Consider the following 19,775-nt stretch of genomic DNA (forward strand, 5'->3'; position numbering starts at 1 on the left):
TGATCTACATTGGAAGGCAGAATTTCTTCACAAGAAGTGCCTGATAACAATGAAGTGAAAGGTGTATTCCAAAATATAATAATAAATCATGTTTTATCACTTAGAACAGATGCCGTTAGCAACTTGGCATATTAAGGCATTTCAAATATCACTTTTTCTCTATGTGGTCTTCTTTTAGAAGGTCAAGGAGGTAAATGGGTTTTCTGTCCTCGTCATGGACGAGTGGAGTGCTTTTTCCACCACAAATGCATTCCAGGAATGGGCTTAAGAAATAACCTTTATGGAATAAACCTGGATTGCTATTTCTTTGTTTACTTATTTCAAATAGGCAAAAGGATTACTGACCTTTTTTTTCCCCCATTTTTTTACCCAAGACCCTCTGTGCACTCAAGCCTAAGCTCTACTAACCTCTTCTGGGACTCTCATGATTGAAAAGAATACCATTGACAGCAAACAAGTTGTAGGCCTCACGGAAGTTCACTACTATCCAGTAAGCATAAAGTTTTGCTGCTCCTGTTGGAGAAATTAATTTAAAATTAATATAAAACTTTAAAAAGTCAATTTCTAACAATTTTCAGGACATGACCAATGCATAAACATAGAAATGCATAAAAATCAAAAGAGACCCTGAACAAGAAAGAGCAGTCAAATGAGAAGTATCAAATTAAACTTTTGCTCTATTGTGAATATTTCTATTGGGAAATATATAACTACTTTTTTTACATTAGTGTATAGTTCTTTTTACATACAAGAAACAGAAACAGAATATGTGAAACATATGGTTTTGACCTTTTCTAGTTTACAAAAAAAAAAACAGTGGTGGTAAGGTAGTAAAAATACTCTGTCTGATTTGAAACTATCACTGGAGCCTTCTATAAATGATGTTTTAAAAATATTCCAGAATTAGCATAAATTCTGAAGAAACGAACTCTTAGGACGCTATGACTGAGGAAAGAAAAAACATGAAATCTTATCACTTCAACATGATCTCACAACCTTTCAATAAAAAGAATCATGTTGAGTCTAATTTTCCTTTTAAAGTGTTCTGTATGGAAGGGCTGAATGAACAAGGTTCCGTAAAGTGAGGTGGTAATTTCCACCCCTGAGGCGATGGCAGCAAATACTTTTATTTAGCAATTTATAAAGGTATGCCTCTCAACAAGTCTAGTCACTTTTAGTCTATCTTAATGTTAATCTCACACCCAAATGACTTCAGCCCTGAGACACGTACAGAATTAAACCAGAAACATACACACACCCCTAAAACAGACATGCACATGTACACATGTGTGTACACACACACACACACACACACACACACACACACACACACACACACACATTCTCACCATATGGTGACCGAGGATAAAAAGGGGTAGTCTCCTTTTGTGGTATTTCTTGTACTTTCCCATAAAGTTCACTTGTTGAGGCTTGGTAGAACTTTACAGAATTGATAAGGCCACAAGTTTTGATTGCATCAAGAAGTCGTAGAGTGCCAACGCCATCAACATCAGCAGTATATTCAGCAAGGTCAAAAGAAATCTAGATATGAGAGACAGAAAAAGATAAAGAAACACATGTATATGATGTCCAAGCTGTCACATGATTGTCACATATTCGACTCTATACAGTTTCCTCCATACTTCCTGCATTTAAGCTTGTGAAATAAAGAAGTTATTTTCAAATCTAAAGACCAGATTATCATTAGCTTCCAAATTTCAAAGGAAAAACTACTGGTTCATACAGCTGAGAAACATCTTAAGAGCTATGTATATTAATTCCCTTCATATAACATATTCAAAATGTTACATATATACCCTGGTCATAATCTTCAGGAAAATACTCAGTATCTAAAAGTAAGTGAGAACAGTTTCTAATATCTATAGCTAACTGGTCTGAGGCTTTTATAATTTCACATTATGCTTCTTATTATAAGATATACCAAATTAGACCTATTTTGTAAGGGATTAAGTGCCTTCTGAAGAGGAAAGTGTTGAGGAGGAAATCTCTTCCTCTCCTCATCTCAAAACAAAATGCTTTTCCACTTAAAAAATGATTTGAGAAAATTATGTCTTCTACTTTAAAAAAACCCTGCTGGTATTTAATTTTTAAAATGTATATTACTTAAAGACCTTCCCCCTATAGATCTATTTATCAATAAACATGTACAAATCACTGAAATGTACTAAGGGCAAATGAATTCAATTTGCACAGACCTGAAAAAGGAAAAAACTACACGTTGCCCATCCCAAACAAATAACGAGGTTACAGTGGCTTTACTACAAAATGTGGTCCTTGGTATATTCCCAGGCCAAAGAGGGCCAAGCACAATGCAATGCACACTTTTCCCGCTGCCTTATAAATGACCTCAATCTTCACCTGGAAAAATCACTCTCTGGAGGGTGTGAGGTAATTCTGCCTTCATGTTTGCCCAGTACTGAGTGTTTCTTGAGGAGAAGCTGATAGTTTTGTATATGCATATGGTGTTTTGGTAACATGGTCTATTGTTCACTAGGGACTCTGTTCAGACTACTAAACTCATTTCATTTAGGCCTGAAGGTTAAGCTCAAATGGCAGCTATGAAATAAATGGGTAGTGGGAGAGTGGAAGGAATCACACTTCATGACTTGGACAGACAGTGTGGCCTACTGGACAGGAAACCTAATTTAAGCAATAAGGCACTCTGAGAGAGACTGAGAGCACCTTGAGCTAGAAGGGATCAAGCCACCACCACTACCACCATGGTGACCACCATCTCCCCTGAGACCAAGATAAAGATAGGCCAGAATCTTGAATTCAAGAGCATGAGGAACAGCAGTGCATCTAAGACCACCTGACCTGCTTCCACTCAGCTCTCCCAGCTATTATCTAGGAAAGCAACTCCTGCAGAGAAGGAACCAATCATCCCCACCAAGTGCCAAACATCTACAGAGCAAGAAAGGCAGACTAGCTAAAATAACAAGGTACCCTGATGGAGAGATAGGAAGTGGCACATTCCAGGCAAGGTAAACTACCACTGCCACCTTTCCTCAGAGCCCAGTAGAGATAACCCAGGAATTTGGACACAAATTCCTGAGAATTCCAGACCACTGATGCTTCTTCAAGCCCAGAGCTTATAGCAATCAGCAGGGAAGCAACCCCTGTAAAGATGTATCCTGGCAACTGCCTTTGAAAGTGTATCGGGGGCAGCTAGATGGCACAGTAAATGGAGCACTGACCCTGGAGTCAGGAGGATCTGAGTTCAAATCCGGACTCAGACACATAACAACTCACTAGCTGTGTGACTCTGGGCAAGTCACTTAACCCCAATTGCCTGAACAAAAAGAAAAAAAAGAAAGAAAGAAAGAAAAAGTATATCAGACAATTACTGAAGATCAAGAAAAGCAAGTTCTAGCCACTAAAGTCCTTGACACTGTTAAAAGTCCTTGGAAACTGTCATGATATGAGAGGTGGAAATGACATCAACATGATGCATTGTTACCACTGGTTTTACCATTGTACTCTAAGGACCAGTTTCCCTTTGCATCCGACTTAACTGCTGAAATCTTTTCTATGTGTTATCTCACCCTGTTAAAACAGGAGCTCCTTAAGAGAAGATACTATTTTACTTTTTGTATCTCTTACACTTAGGACATTGCATTGCACATAAATACTTAATACTTATTCATCCATTCACAGACTGCTGGAGTTGAAGTTAGGAAGACTTGAGTTTATATTCTAATTCTAACTCTGGCTGTGTGACCATGTCAAACCACAATCTTTCTGAGCTTCCTGTTTCCCCATTTCTAAAATGGGGGTAATAAAGTGAGGTACCTACCTCACAGGACCCAGTGAAATAAGGCATGTAAAATACTTCCTACATTTTAAAGAGCAACATAAATCCCAGCACTTAGCATAGTGCCTGACACATAGTAGGCACTAAAGAAATGCAGGGTAAGTTGACATTATTATTATTCATACTTAACAATAATAATTACAAGATAATAATACAGAACTCTGAAACAGTGCCTGGGACAAAGTAAGTGCTGACTAAATGTGTGTTGACTGACTGACATTTCATTCCATGAAGGGTTGTGAAGGGGAGAATACCAAATGGGCTCCCTTTTCCATACATCTTTTTTTTTAAATATAAACTCAATTATCAGGAAGAGTCCTTTCAGGACTTTTGGCTAGATCAATTAAATAGGAATGACAGAAGGAAAAGAATGGAGTCATTATCCTAGTGGTTATCTCAGTTTATCTAATACCTACATATCTATAAGGTTCTACATTGCACTGTGAGGCTATACAAATTCATTTTCTGCTTAAGTCAAATAGTACTTTTTCCCCTCACAATTATAATGACAGGAAATGGAGTAGCACAGTTTTTTCTCCTCATTTTCCACCAGCTACACTGCTTTTAGACTTCTCGGGAACTCTTGAACATGCCTTCCTTCCCCAGGAAATTCATCATTGGGAAATCTCATTATGCTGCACAACTAATCTGCCTGGCACTCACAGCTCAGCAGTATCTTCTGCCCCTCGGATTGGACCCTGGGACTGGAGGACAGGCCATGGGCTCCAGGGTCTCTATTTAAAACGGGGGCTCAGCACAGTTTTTCTCCCTATTTCCCACCAACTAGTAACTGTGATAATACTTTTAACCATGGAGTCAATAATGACTTTTTGTTGTTTTTCAGTTGTGTCCGATTCTTCATGACCCCATCTGAAGTGTTCTTGGCAAAGATACTGGAGTGGTTTGCCATTTCCTTCTCCAGATCATTTTTACAGATGAGGAACTGAGGCAAACAGTAACTTGGCCAGGGTCACAATTTTCTTGTTACACAGGAATATTAAACTAGCTCTATATCTCTTTTGGACTGATGAACCACAGACATGCCATAATCTAGTCAATAAACCAGATTAAAAATGGATGATTTTATTTGGTAGAGACAGAGACTGAGTTAACCTTAAAAAAATATTCCCCCTGAAAACAAAGAAATTTTTTTTTAAGTAAGAATGATCTGAAAACTATATCATCCAAAACTCACAAAACAGCATGTTGCCCTCAATACTGACATTCTCTATGCCAGAGCAGGGTGAATGATTTCCTAGCACCTCACTAAACACTGTTCAATACTGTGGAGAATTCCACAAAAGCTACATCATCCCTTTCAGAACCCATCCTTAATGGATGAAATAGTGCATTATCAAAAAGACCATAAAGTAGGATCACCCATAAAGCCACCTTAGTGGCAAAATACAATCTTTCCGTTAGAAAAATTAAGTAACACAATAATCTCAAACACATTTTTGAGTTAACATATGTTTATGTGGTTATGGGTTAGAGGTGATGAAAAGTGGCAAATAAAGCAAATTTAAAGTGTTTTGATAAGGGAACCAATATAGTCCTTTTGGATAGTATTAATGGTAGGAGAAACTATAGTCTCTGGGGCATTAAAAATAAGAATCAGTTAGAAAGGAAAGGGAGGCAGTGCAGCTAGATGATGCAGTGGATAGAGCACTGGCCCTAGAGTTAGGAGGACCTGAGTTCAAATCCAGTCTCAGACACATAACACTCTAGCTATGTGACTCTGGGCAAGTCACTTAACCCCAGTTGCCTCACCAAAAAGAAAAAAAAAAGAAAAAGAAGAAGAAGGAAAGGGGTGTGTAACCAGAATGTACCACCAATAAGGCAATTCAGAAAACTGGAGAAATAAATGTAATCAAAGAAATGCATGATGAAAAAGCAGACGGGCTGATAAAGTGGTAAAAGCTTTGCATATAAGTTGAAAATTAAATGTTTTATCTCACAGTAAACAATATATTCCTCCTGTGGACATTTCAGATATCCCATAATGAGTTTTATGACAATCTCAGGTGGAGGAGAAGGGTCAAAACACACATGTATCTGAACATTTAGTTTATTTTAACTAGGCTCTACTACAGAAATGTGCAGGCAGGAATTTGAAGTACTTATATTTTGAAGGAATAACTATCATTATTTTTATGAGTTAACACACTATACTGGAAAGATAACTGTTCTCAAAGTCAAGAAGAGTGGGGTTCAAGTCCCACTTCTGGCATAAACTGACGTGTGACTTGTGGGCAACTCACATATCTTCTCACTGTTTTAGACACTGTTCACTGGGGTAAAGAGAAGGTGCTAAACTGCCCTGGAACACAGAAGTTCTCACCTGTTTTCTTCCTCCCCCTTGTGGCTACACTCCAAGAAAACAGTCTTCAATTGGTGCCTCAGTTTCTTCTTCTCTGTTTTAAACTATTTACAATGTGGCTTTCAATCTCATCATTTCACTCAAACTGCTCTCTGCAAATTACAAATGGTCTCCTAATTGCCATATCTAATGGCCTTTTCTCAATCTTCATTCTCTTTGATATCTTTGTAGTATCCGACACTATGAGTCATATTCTTTGAGATACTGCCTCCTCACTAGGTTTTCATGACACTGCTCTCTTGGATGTCTTCCTATCTGTCCAGCAGCATGTCCTCAGTCTCCCTTGCTGGTTCTTCCACATCATGGCCATTAACAATGGAAATGTTTCCCAAACGTGTATCATGGTCCTTCTTCTTTCCATTCTATAGCTATCTCATTTTGTGATCTCATGAGCCCCCATGGATGCAATTATCATGTCTATATAGATGATTCCCAAACCTATATATTCCCAGACCTAGTTTATCTGTTGAACTACAGTCACATATCTCCAGTTGCCCTGTGAATATTTCAAATTGGATATCCTGTAGGCATCTCAAATAACACATTAAAAACAGAATTCATTATCTTTTTTCCCCAAACCAGCCCCCGTTCTGAGCTCCTCTGTTACTGTTGATGGGACCATCATTCCTCCAGTTACCTAGGCTCAAAATCTTGGTATTTATATACTTCATTTAGTCAGTCAATAAGTATTATATTAAGCGTTTGCTAGATTCTAGATATTGCACTTAGAAAAGCAAGCAAAAAGAAAGACGGCTTCTTCCCTCAAAGACTTGCCACAAGTGGAAGCTGAAAGGGATGGGGGAGATAGGAAAGCAGATGGGGGACATGGTAGAATGCTGCAAGAAGTCCGAAGTATAGCCCAGAGAGAAATACAGACATAAATATTTATGCATGTGCAGGTCTCAACCAGTGATTTCATAGCTACAGACGGTGAACTCCTCACATGTGGAAACTCCTCTACCAGTACAAGCCAGAAATTTCTTTGTAATGTATAGCTTAGAGAGCTGCCCAAAAAGCTGAGAAATAAAAGTAAATTTACTTGCCCAGAGTCACAAAGCTAGTATGAATCAGAGGAAGGACTGGCACCATGGCTTTCCGACTCCAAGGTCAGCTTTCCACCTCTCATGCATTGATATTCACATTTTGTAGAGGAGGAAGGTGAGACTCAGAAATTACTTACCCATAATCATACAGCAAGTATGTGTATTAAGTAATAATTACAATTCCAATAAACAGTGTTTAGCATTTGTATAGTGACCCACAAGTTTCAAAGCACCTTCGTATCCATTACCTCATCTGCTTTTAGTTATTTTATTTTAGCACTCCATATGCCCAGCATACTGGTAGAGTAGAAAAAGAACAGGCCTTACAGACAGAAGACTGCTTCAAGTACTAGCTCTGACTTACCCTCTCTATGGCCTCAGTTTCCCCATCTGTAAAATGCTTGCCTATACCGTCACTACCTGTCTCACTGGGTTGTTGTGCTCTGTAAATTCTAAATCACCAGAAATGAGAGCTGTTTTTAATTTGTGCCACGATTGAGAGTGCTGGCCTTCAGGTATCCTTTATACCAATAAGGAAGTAAGAGATCCTCAGTGTCATCTTTGTGGGGTAGGTAAATAGAACAAACATTCTCAGTTTTACTTGAGTCTCCTGAGATCCAGGAGGGCTAAATGACTTACTTAGCAGCAGTGCTAGAGCTAATTCAGTATTCTCTCCATAGCAAGTCCTTTTTGTGTGGATGTATATATACTCCAGTGAATAATTCTTTAACTATCTTTAAAAAACAAACAATTTTTCTTTAAGACCTTGTCCTTCAATGACTATGTAGTATATAAATATAAAGAACTCTGGGGGCTTTGTAAATATTCAGACTTGAAGTAGACGATTAAAAGACAAAAACTGGGGATTGAGAAAAGGAAATAACTGAATAATTCAAATAACTGAATAACTAATTCCCATAGGAATGTATAGTGAAATAATAATGCTTAGAACTTAGTGATAAATGATGAAAATGGAGCATAAATTTTTTTGACATGGTTTTTGTGAATTTTCTTTAGTCTTTCACAGGCTAGATATTTCTATCAAAATAAGCAATTTTATGAAATCACAGAATGATAGAGCTGGAAGAGACCTCAAATTTCATCTACATACTTTGTTTTGTGATTATTATTACTATTAACAATAAGCGTTAGGAGGGTAGAGTTGTATCTTGACTTTTTTTTCTTTTCAAATAATCTTAATTGTTAACTCTTGTTTTTATAACACCTTAATTTCAAAATGTATTCTTCTCTCCTCAGTCTGGAAAGCTTTCCTTTGTGACAAATAAAGGGCACAGTAGGGGAGGTGCCTTCAATAATCTTCATTAATACATCAGCCACGGATGACAGTATATGCATGTTCTACACTCATGTTCTCTCATCTACAAAAAAGACAGAGGTATATTTTCTTATGCTCTCTTTTGAGGGGGAAAGGGAGAAGGCAAAGTTGGTCATTATAATTACATGGCCTAAACCTATATTTTACCTGCTATGGGCTACATGTAAAATGTTTATAGAAACCCATCTTAAATAAAACTAATTATTGTGCTCTTTTTTACTATTAATAATAGTTAAGGATTACATAACTTTGTTTTACAAAGTACTTTCTTCACAGTAAACTGGCAAAGGTGTGGAGGTGGCTTGCATTGTTATTCCCATTTTACAGAGGAAAAATAGACTGAAAGTGTCAGGACTTGACCCAAAATGTCAAACAGCTTCTTAGACCCACTTAGTTTGACTGCAAGTCCAATGGTGATTCAACCCAAAGCCTAAAAGCTTTTGTCAGTAGCTCTGAGGTGAGGGCTACCATGGTATTATTCAACAAAACTGCCTGAAATGTTAGGCTCTGCCAATTGAGGCTGAAACAAGCCCATACGGAAGTAAATGAACAGATGGCCAAATAAACCTACAAAACAACAGATAAATGAATGAATGGATAAACAAATATGTAAATAGATTAATAAACAGATGCATAAATAGATAAACAATACTACCATCTACATTTTTATTTCTCTCAAAAAAGCACCAGATCCTTTACAGTCAAGTAACATAATGTTTGAAGCTTTTGTGCACAGTTCCAAAATGACCTTATCACACAATTAAGAACAGAATGAACCCTGAATATGGAACTAATTCAGTTTTTAAAAGGACAGGCAATTAGCCAAAAACGTTTTAGCACAAACAGAGAGACAGAAAGTTACTTGCGGCACAGGGAACAAAAGTGAGATACATGGGAGACCAAAAACGCTTCCTCTAACATTTGATTTCATTCCACTCCAACAAGCAAGACAGTGTTATGCTCAAGGGGAAAAAGGAACCGGGAGGATAACAGCATGAATAAGCCACACAGCCAAGACCACACAGACAGAACTGTTTACAGGTTCATGAGCTTTCTAATCTTCAAGTTAAAGTTATTAATCAAGAATAGCTGCAATAAAATGGGACTTTATATTTTGACTTTTTTCCCCTCCTGAGTTAGCAGAAGCTCCCCATAACGCAAATGGCTGGCTTTCTTTCTCACTTGCCAGCTGGGACAACATGCAAATTTAATTTTATGCAGTTAGCTAAAGAGGGGAATAATGAGGCAGGCACAGGTGAGGAAAAATATGAATACAGCTGGTAAAAACTGCTTCCCTGAAGTGCCTTTATCTTTGTGAGATGCTTTCCCTTTTGTGCTTTTTTCCTAAAGGTTCCAAAATTGCTGAATTTAAAATAAAATCACCCCAACATTATAACTGTGCTGCCAACAAAGAATGGGCATATTGCTTCATATTGCTCCAAAGCCTGGATGTATGAATTAGTCACAAAGAATCAACATTCATAATTTGGGGAATTTTGTACATACATAAATGATCTGTCACTTGACACAAGATATTTGTGCTCAATTCCAAATTTATTCAATTTATACATATTCCAAAGGATGATCACATGTACTAAGACACTCCTTGCTCACAAACCAGAGGACAAGTTAAGAGGGAAGCAAAAAGGCAGAAATGTAAGAGAAACAAAGAGAAAAAACAATTTTTTGGAGTTTCCTGTGATGGCTTCCCCTCTGAAAAGAGTTGTTCTTGTTTTTGAAGACTTCAGCTATTGTTCACAATTTTATTCCCTCAATGGAATGTCAAGATAACCAGTCCACAGATTGGAATTGACCATGAAATGTCATTTCTCTTTGCAAATCCATATAACTCAACTCAGAAGAAAGACTAGGGGTCTAACTGACATCCAACATTCTTTCAAACCTTCCCTGATCCAGTCACCAAATCATATTTTCTTAGTAAGTCTCTTTTCACAAAACCATCACAACTTTTCACCTCCTTTGGAATCCTCCAAAAGTTCCCTTGGTCCTGTGGCCAAAAGTCTTTCTGCCTCCTTTAATTAAGGCTAGATATAAGTTATTATACATTCTCCAAAGATAAAACTCAGTCTTTTTATTTTTGGAGAAATATTTTATTTAAAAAGAATATTTAATAACTTCCATTTGCCTCCAATCACTCTATTTAATGCTTGATATTCTCCGGTCCATTTTAGAGGTGTTTACTTAGCTGGTAAGTAAACGTAAAGGGACGGACGTATTATGTATCTCCATGGAGCAATAGGATAAAAACTTTTGGAAGGGGTGATATGCCAAAAGAATGCAGGTTTTCTCTAATAAAACTGTAACGGCATGCAGAAATAACAAGCAAACTTACCCACTAAAACATCTATTAAAAGGAATAAAAAAAATTTCATCCTTTTCAAAGGAATTTTTAAAACTTAATCTGAGTTCCACTTCTCTTCTGACTTCAACATTAAATTTTCATTGAACATTTGGAATTACAAGAAGCTAAGAACACCAACAATTTAGGCTGAACCATAGTCTAAGTAGTTTTATAACTATCGGCCTTGGTGACTAAGTGAGCAAAGAAAGATGGAAAATGTACTGGAATACTTAGCTAGGAGAAGCATGTCTAATCTAAAAGAGTGAAGAAACTATCAAGCTTTGGAATTCATCTTATGAGTCATCCCTTTCCTAAATGACTTTCCTAATTACATTCTGCTTAAGTAGGTAATAAAAATGAATACACTGATAGCTAGGAGTTTACGGACTAAGAGTGTGTTAGGTGATATAGGAAAATCAGATCAAGACTAATATTTTTTCAAAATAATCTAGAGGTGATTGCTTTCTTAGTTGTGAAGAAGCCTATAAACTGCTTATATGGTGTGTGGTTGGTTGGTTTGCTTTACTTTCTAAGAGTTATTAGTCTGGGCCTCCACAGAAGCCCTGTTGCAAAGCCTCATCATGGTGGAGTGACCATAGAAGCTCAAGAGGTTGCTTTGATTTCACAGGGTCTCTTCAAGTATCTGTCAACCTGAGATGGGAAATGAGTCTTAAATACATCTGTTGTCGGACAATCAGCTTAGACAAGTGCAGAGACTCATAAGTGATGAATTCTCTGGCCACAGAAAATCACGAAAGAAAGAATCCCACCTCTCTGGACATCAGTGCTCTCTGGAATCTCATCATCCTGCAAGATAACACAAACCCTAAAACACACACCTCCTCAGTACCCCCTGGAGTCCCTCCTAACTCTGTTTGGAGAGCGGAGAAGATACACAGTAGTGAGGTCCTTGATCCTCCATTAAGGAGGGTGCCCAGGGCAATCATTAATTCCCACTTGGCTATACTTCTCTGGACTTCACTGTGCAGTACTGGGTGCTAGACACCATCCTCTCCTTTTCAGCTTCTTTTTTATGTTTTTTCCCCCAATAGATTGTGAGCTCCTTAAAGTTAGGGACATTCTTTTTGCCTTTCTTTGTATCCCTGTGCTTAATAATAAAGCACTTAGTAAATGTTTACTGATTGACTGACAAATAAAATGGCTCAAAATCTCCAGTAGCTCCTTTCCACTTCTATAATCATACTAATTTAAAAAAAAAGTGGGGGAGGAGGATCTACTTTTTCATCACTTTGGGGGGGGGAAGAAGATGGTCATTAAATTAATTGCTGATACTCTAAATATAAGCTTTGTTCCAATGGGCAACAAGATGATATACTACTAGAGGGACTAAACCATATCTCACTATATATGAAACCAGAAGACAGGAGGAACTTGCAGCTAAAATAGAAAAATAGCCCACAGGAAGTAAATTCATAGTCTTAATTTCACTGTGAGACAGAAGACAATGTGAAAAAACCCGACCATTTCATGGAGGATTCTTGATCTTATTCAACAAATGTTTATTAAATGCTTTGCATGCCAGGCACTAGGCTAGGCACTGAAAATAAAAAACAAAAAGAGTTTTTGCCTTCAAAGAGCTTGTATTCCAATGGGGGAGAGGAAAAGGAGTGAGAATCACCCCAGAACGTGAACCTACCTGTCCTGCAGTATTGATATCTGCCTTGCTGCATTTATGATGAATGTAAGTGAAAAGACTACTATGACTATAATTGCCATTTATGAGCCAATACATGTGGCATTCCAAACTCTGGTATGAGGGCTTGCTGAACCCCTTTCAGGGTTGCTCATATACTTTTGGTGTTCACCTCTCACTCAACTTTCACCTACGGCTTCCAGAAGCTGTAGTGTACACAGAGGCCACACCTCAGTAAAACCATCTATGCAGATGGACTAAACCAGGCTGAAGGTAGCCAACAGGCTTCAAAAACATTGGTGAGTTAGGGAGATGTCTACCCCAAACATGTGAAGACTTCCCCCAGTGTAATGGGATGAGAACAATTTGTTCCAAAGGCCGTGAAGACAGATGAAGCAGGTACTGTAGAATAGTTAGAGCTTGGTCAGACATCGAAGATGCCAAGGTCATCCACTGCATCCTAGGCCATCACCAGTCATCTTGATTTTTATCTTGCTACTTGACTTCGATGACTCAGGGAGAGTAAAGCTGACCACTTCGCATAACTCTGCTTCACTTAAATCTAATTCATGTACAAGTCAAGACATCACCCTTTGATGTCATTGGTCCTCATGAGAAATGAAGGACAAACAAAATCTGTGCCATAGGTTGAAGAAGTAAAACCATTTTATGAAGAAGATTCTCCAAAATAAATCAACATAGACTTTGGAGAATATGCTGTATAGGTAGAAAAACATACTTTGGAATTTAAAAATAAAAGGCCCAAAGTGTGACAAACTATTCAGAAGACTTGTGGCTGAATGACAAGCACTGAATATTAGCACATAAGACAAAATAAACTTTATCTAATAGACAGGAAACTACTGGTTAGTAATACTAGAATCATTTTAAAAGTGTGCATACAAACCATTAAATCAATACAGTAAATCAACACTAAATTAGAAGAAAGGTTGACAATGAAAAGATACTGGATGCAATTAAAAATACAATCTGACTTTTTTTAGATATACAGTTAAAATAGAAAAAAAAAGTTTCCATCACCTAGCACAGAGACTTGCAGATGAATTTCAAAATGCACAGGGTAAAGACGTTCACTTGTTAAAGCTCTTACCCAAGAATAAGGGCTGTAAATTAGTTGCTAGGATGAGACCAAAGGAGCCCAGATACTGTGTAAACCAGTATATGTGTGATTTCCTTGCTTAAAAGAAAAGACATAAAGCTTAATCCCATTGCCTAGACAAAAAAGAAAAAAGAAAAAGAAAAGAAAAAAAAAGAAAAGAAAAGAAAAGAAAAAAAAAAAAAGAAAAGAAAAGAAAGAAAAAAAAAAGACTTAAGACGATGATGGAAGAAAATGAACGGTATTACCCACCAAAATATGTGACAAGAAACATGGTCAAAGAAGACAGCAGGCAAGCAAGTTCATGACACTTAGTTTATCACATTATTTCCGGACCTCACAAACTTGAATCAATAATAACGCAGCAGATATATAGCAATTAAAATTACTCCAATAAAAAAGGATAAGAAACACCTTCCCACAATGTAAAACATTCTGAAACAACAGAGGAGCACACAATGAAGAATACGTACCTTCTATGGCCCTGCTCGGTCCACTCTTTCATCATTGTGCCCACCAACCTCACAAACCTCTGCTTCTAGTTGGCTGAGGTGGATTCTTTCACTCCCCATTCAACAAACATTTATTATGCACCTAGTATGTGCCAAGGACTGTGCTAGGTAGTAGAGATACACATACAAAAAGAATGAAATAATCCCTACACTTGAGGAAAAATCATAACACCATAAAAATATTGTTTCAATGAAGGAAAGTGACTCCAAAACTTTTCTTAAAGGCAACATATTTTACAAGTTCTCTCAGAAATAATGAAACAAATTTCCAAACAAATAATGAAACAAAATTCCAGAATTCACTCAGGAGAGTTACAGAAGTATTATTCAGCTGTTTTGAAAAGAGAGGAATAAGCAGTCTGCTCTATGACTGCAATATCAAGAGTGATCAGAACTTGTGATGAATAGAAATTCAAAAATTATAAAAATCACATGATCTCATTTTTTTTTTAAAAAGAGAAAATTGTGACAATAAAAGTGGTTAACACAAGGAAAGGGACATCTTTATTAAAGTAAAAAAAATTTCTTCAAATTATTACAGGGAAAAATATATTTTTGACAAAGATACTTCCCACAGTGATAGAAGAATATCTAGTACAGGGTCCAAATGGAAAAGGAATTCTGTACTATTGGTGTGGCTCTCTAAAACCTCCTAACTGCAAATGACATCATACTGATTCTAATCACATTAAGCCTAAGAACAAATCAGTGCCTCTTAAATGAGTTCCATAATCACTGAAAAGAGTTCAATCTAGCAAGTCATATAGGAAAAAAAACAAATTAAATAAAGAATATCTATTTTTCAGACTATGATATGCAATTGCATGAATAGCATACACTGTGCATGGACAATGAACCAGGCTCAGAAGTGAACAGGAGAGATGGCTAGAATGCCTTTGGGAGGAGCAGGGTTAAAAATCCATGGAGCACCTTTTAAAGGAACCCAAAATGAAACTAAGGTGTTTAAATAGATCAACTCAAGTCATTCATACAGAATAAGTGGGACTGCCTGATGATCAGGCACAAAAAAAAAAAAAACCTCTTTGGTGCTGAGTGAATTCTTTGCTTCTGTTTTGACTAAGGAAGATAGAAGATTCATACTCCTGAATTATCAGGAAAAGCAGATTGGCAGAAAGAATGGGAAATACACAAGGTATTCTACTCATAATTGACAAACAGAATATAGGTGAGTCAGGACTAGATGTCACCTAACAAGATACTAAGCTATTAAGTTGTGTAACTGGTGGCCCAAATCATAACCAGTGGCACAATTAAAAATGTCACTATGATGACAGATGACTCCTATCCATAAGAAAGATTTCAGGGGTGACCTTGGGGCCTAAAGACTAGTAAAATGCACTTCCACTTAAAATAACATTATTCAATCCAGTTCGGAGGAACCCTAAAAACCAAAGGACACATAAGCCCCTAGAAAAAAGAAATGTGGCTGCTCTAAGGGCAAATCATATCCTATTAATTTATGAGTTCTTTTAGGGGTGAGGGGTTAAAAGGAGGAGGCAAGCATTTGTTTAGTGCCTACTATGTGCCAGGTACTATGCTAAGTGCTTTATAAAGATTATTTCATTTGATCCTCACAACAACCCTAGGAGGCAGATGTTACTATTATCTTCATTTTACAATTGAGGAAACGAGGTACATTGAGGATGACTGACTTGCTCAGAGACACACAGGTAGGAATTGTCTAAGGACACATTCAAACTTCGGTCTTCTTTACTTCAGGCCCAACACTTTATCAACTGAGGCTCCTAGCTGCTTAGACATTAAATACGGATAAATATGAACTCAGGAATATAATTTATTTTGATTTTTTAGGTGTTTCTTAGATGTCATAAAATAGTCTATTAGAAATTTCTTCCTGCAGATAGGGAACTTTCTTGGTTAATAGAAAACACTGAGTTAGGATAAAAAGATACTCACTTGAGTGGGGAGGTACAAAAACAAGAGGCTCTACCAAGAGATCTATTTAAATTTTTTTTTCTGAGCTAAAGGGAAACTAGAGCTATCTCAAATCTTCTAGGTATTTTTCACATTACTTACCAAACAAATGGTTAACATAGGTTTACTTATTTAGAATACACTCTTTGGTCAGTGATAATTAGCAGGGAAAATGGTGACTGTAGGTTTTTTCCCCTATCTACTTCAATCAATCAATCAATAAACATTTATTTAACACCTACCATATGCCCGGCATTGTAGTAAGTGCTAGGGATACACAAAAAAGGCAAAAGACAGTTGGCTTAAAAAAACTCATAATATAGAATAATGTTCAGAGCAACAATACAGTTGACATATAAACACTAAATTTAGGGCCATTGAGCAATATCTAGCAAATCATTTGGGTTGAGAAGGGAAAAAACATTTGAAATACTGATGTCTTTTAATTAAACAGGACATGGGAAATTACTGGCCAAATAAATTTGTGTGGGAGAAAAAAATTATGTTCTACTTTCAAATGTTTCACAATAAAATTGCTGTCTAATACAAAAATCAAATTGTACAGGAAAAGTTAAGGTTTAAGGTTATACAGGATATATGTTTTATTTTCTTTTGAATAATGACTGTGATGATACTACTGCAATGTAGGTGGATGCCTATTTCCTTGAGGTCTAGACACTGGTGTGGGAAAAAAGTTAGGCAAGAGAAGAGTAACATGGTTACAATAACCGGAGAGTAATGACTACACCTATTGCATTTTAGCCAAATGGAAAATGAAATAATAAATGATTATGCCAAAGAGGAAACTGTAGTCCCTAAAGGAAGAAAATCACTAGAATTAAGTTAGAATTAAGTAAAGTAGGCAGAGTCCAGTTGAACAACAGAGTAGACATAACAGAATTTGAAAAAATTTGGACCATGGAGGCAAGAAAACACAAAACTGGTTGAAGAGCAAATTGAACCTCCCAAGTAAGTGAAATAAAGTGTTGGGGGGGAGGGGTTGGATGAGAGAAAGCAGGGCGGGGCAACAAGAATGATACAAAGTTCTGACCAAATGGAAGAGCCCTTGATTTATCTGATCCCTCAAGGACCAACACAGCAATTGCCTCTGGCTACTCCAACCTTCCCAAATCTATTCTGAGCTCTTTGGTGAAAGAAAGGAATGAGTGAAACAAAAAGATGAAACCTGGGAAGGGTGAAAGGTTGCAAAAGAGTCATGGGTTTTGGAAGCTGCCTCGTAGAAGAGGAAGTTAGAATTCTCAAGAGGCAGTGAACACACGGCCTCAGTCTTGTCTGGAATAATCAGTGAAGTTTCTATATTAAAGGCAGAACTAAGACCTTAGTTTGTCCCTACCTGAGTGCAAGATGCACAAAGTTCAGCGTTGTCTGCAAACAATCTATTGGCACACTTAAGACAGTTTGAAAAATGTGCTGTCTAGAAAACTACTGAGTGCCAGTAATTTTCAAGTTAAAACATCTCCCTCATTCAAAAGAACTTCACTTTCCTTTCAGATTTATTACAAGGAGACAAGGTCTTTGTATTGAATATAATCTGTAAATTCTCTGTGTTTAGAAATTATATGAAAAATGACCTGCTCTGGAGGTTCTGTGAAACAAAATGAAATGGTGCTACCTGTCCAGTGTGTCTCCAATTATTACTTATTCTTTCACGATTAACTAACCACTGAAGTACAAGGGTAGTTCAGACAAGTATATTTGAATAGGGCCTGGATACATGACTACCAGACACTGATATTGTTAGACCATTCTGTCAGGGTCTTAATTCTTCATTCCAGCCATGCTATGCGGTAGTGTTGTGATCAGAACCCAGAATGGAGAGAGAACAGACTAGGATTCCATGTTTAGCATGACAAATGACTTACAACTTGTCTCTGGGAAATGCCTTCACCACCTTCTGCCTAGGTTTCTTCAATTATACCTATTCTTTCACTACCCCAAAAAGATAGTAAACACCCCCCCCCATACAACCATTCCCCCTCCCCCATTTAAGTAACAAAGAAACTGCTATAAATTCATAGGGATCACTAGCCATATAAACACAAAACTCTTCATTAATATTTTATCTTTAATCTATGAGGGGATAGTTTTGTTGTTTATAATCAAAAACATCAAGACTTGAAAATAAAGCACAAGGAAGAAAGACAGAAAGGAGCAATAATACAAGAACAAGAGATTCTCAATGGCTATAAACTTCTGTCACAAAAATATAAGCTCCCTATTAGTTTTACTTATCTTCCCATCCATTTGTTACTAATTTGATGGAACTTGGGAGTTGTCAAGACTATTTGGTACAAGCAATTTATCTTGTAGAATAATCACCAACCCACAATTCAAAGACTTTGCTTTCAGGAGAACAGTGTAACATTTTAAGAGCAAAATTGTAAGGATGCTCAACTGTGAAAGGCTTAGCTGCCTCTGATTAATACAATGATCCAAGACAACTCCAAAGGACCCATGATGAGAAATGTTAAATACCTATGGAGAGAGAAAGCTGATGAATTCTGAACGCAGAGTGAAGCATACTTCTTTTCAGTTTTTTTTTAAATTTTCATTGTTTTGTTTGTGTTTTACAACAAGGCTAAGATGGAAATATGTTTTATATGACTTTATATGTATAATTGATATCAAATAATTTGCCTTCTTAAAGGGAGAGAGGGTAGGAAGGACAAGGAGAATTTGGAACTCACAACTAAAAAAATGGTACATGTAATTGGGCCATATTTAACAATAAATAAAAATAATTAAAAGACAAAAGACTTTGTTACATTTTAAACTACATAAAGTGTGGAATGAAAAGTCAAATGGACCTACACACAGGATGAAGTTGGAGAAAGTAATGTAATTTTAACAATTCATTTTAAGTAAATTTGTATATTTATTTTTTAATTTCATACTGTGAAAGCATAATTAAGTCACTGAAAAGACCAATATGGTGCTATTTGAAATGCTCAATGATGGGGTGACAACATAATACTTTTCTTACATATTAAAACTGAGCTGTGTAATAAACTCTAAATACCATTCAAAAGTAAAAGGGGAAGAAGTCTTTAAAAATCACCAGAGAACATTATTAAGAAGATATAAAAAGATAAGCAATTAATTGTCTTTATTTGTGCCAGGGGAATGTATGACTATGAACAAAATATGAGAAGGGAAGGATCACTTCTTACATTTCTTTCAATTTTAAAAAATTAATTTCTATTGATTTTCACATATTCTGAAACATGCTTTGTTTAACCCTATCTAAAGTTTGAAGCAGCCTACTTTATATCAATATAACTCCCATTCTCAGATGGAACATTGTTCTTCCACAATAATTTTCTGTCATTCAAATGAATTGAATGAATAGTCAGTGTTTTTAAAACAAAAGAGAAACTTCTTTGTCCACTTTTTAAGCAGAATACTACAGAGAATTAGAATTAATAGTGAATACACACATGCAGGTGCACACATATAATCACTGAACATTAGAGCTGCAAGTGAATTTATATTTAAGAATACACAAGTATATAAAGAGAAAGAGAATCATAGAACATTATAATTGGAAGAAACTTTCAAG

General features: G+C 36.6%; 1 protein-coding gene across 7 annotated transcripts in view; it reads right to left on the bottom strand.

The window, feature by feature from the left end:
• The window catches only part of GMDS (GDP-mannose 4,6-dehydratase), a 785,826-nt gene that overhangs the window by 469,773 nt on the left and 296,278 nt on the right, over window positions 1-19,775 (bottom strand). For 6 of the 7 annotated variants that reach the window (XM_078153650.1, XM_078153649.1, XM_078153646.1 and 3 more), the window contains 2 exons: window positions 1,350-1,542; window positions 409-513 (listed from right to left, as the gene is read on the bottom strand). In XM_078153650.1, coding sequence (XP_078009776.1) covers window positions 409-513; window positions 1,350-1,542 — 298 coding nt within the window. The remainder of the gene's footprint in view (window positions 1-408; window positions 514-1,349; window positions 1,543-19,775) is intronic. The other variant, XM_078153647.1, reaches the window with a different exon arrangement.

The sequence above is a fragment of the Phascolarctos cinereus genome, unplaced genomic scaffold (genome assembly GCF_003287225.1).
Source record: "Phascolarctos cinereus isolate Bilbo 61053 unplaced genomic scaffold, phaCin_HiC Scaffold_4;HRSCAF=312, whole genome shotgun sequence".
In the NCBI taxonomy this organism is placed as follows: domain Eukaryota; kingdom Metazoa; phylum Chordata; class Mammalia; order Diprotodontia; family Phascolarctidae; genus Phascolarctos; species Phascolarctos cinereus.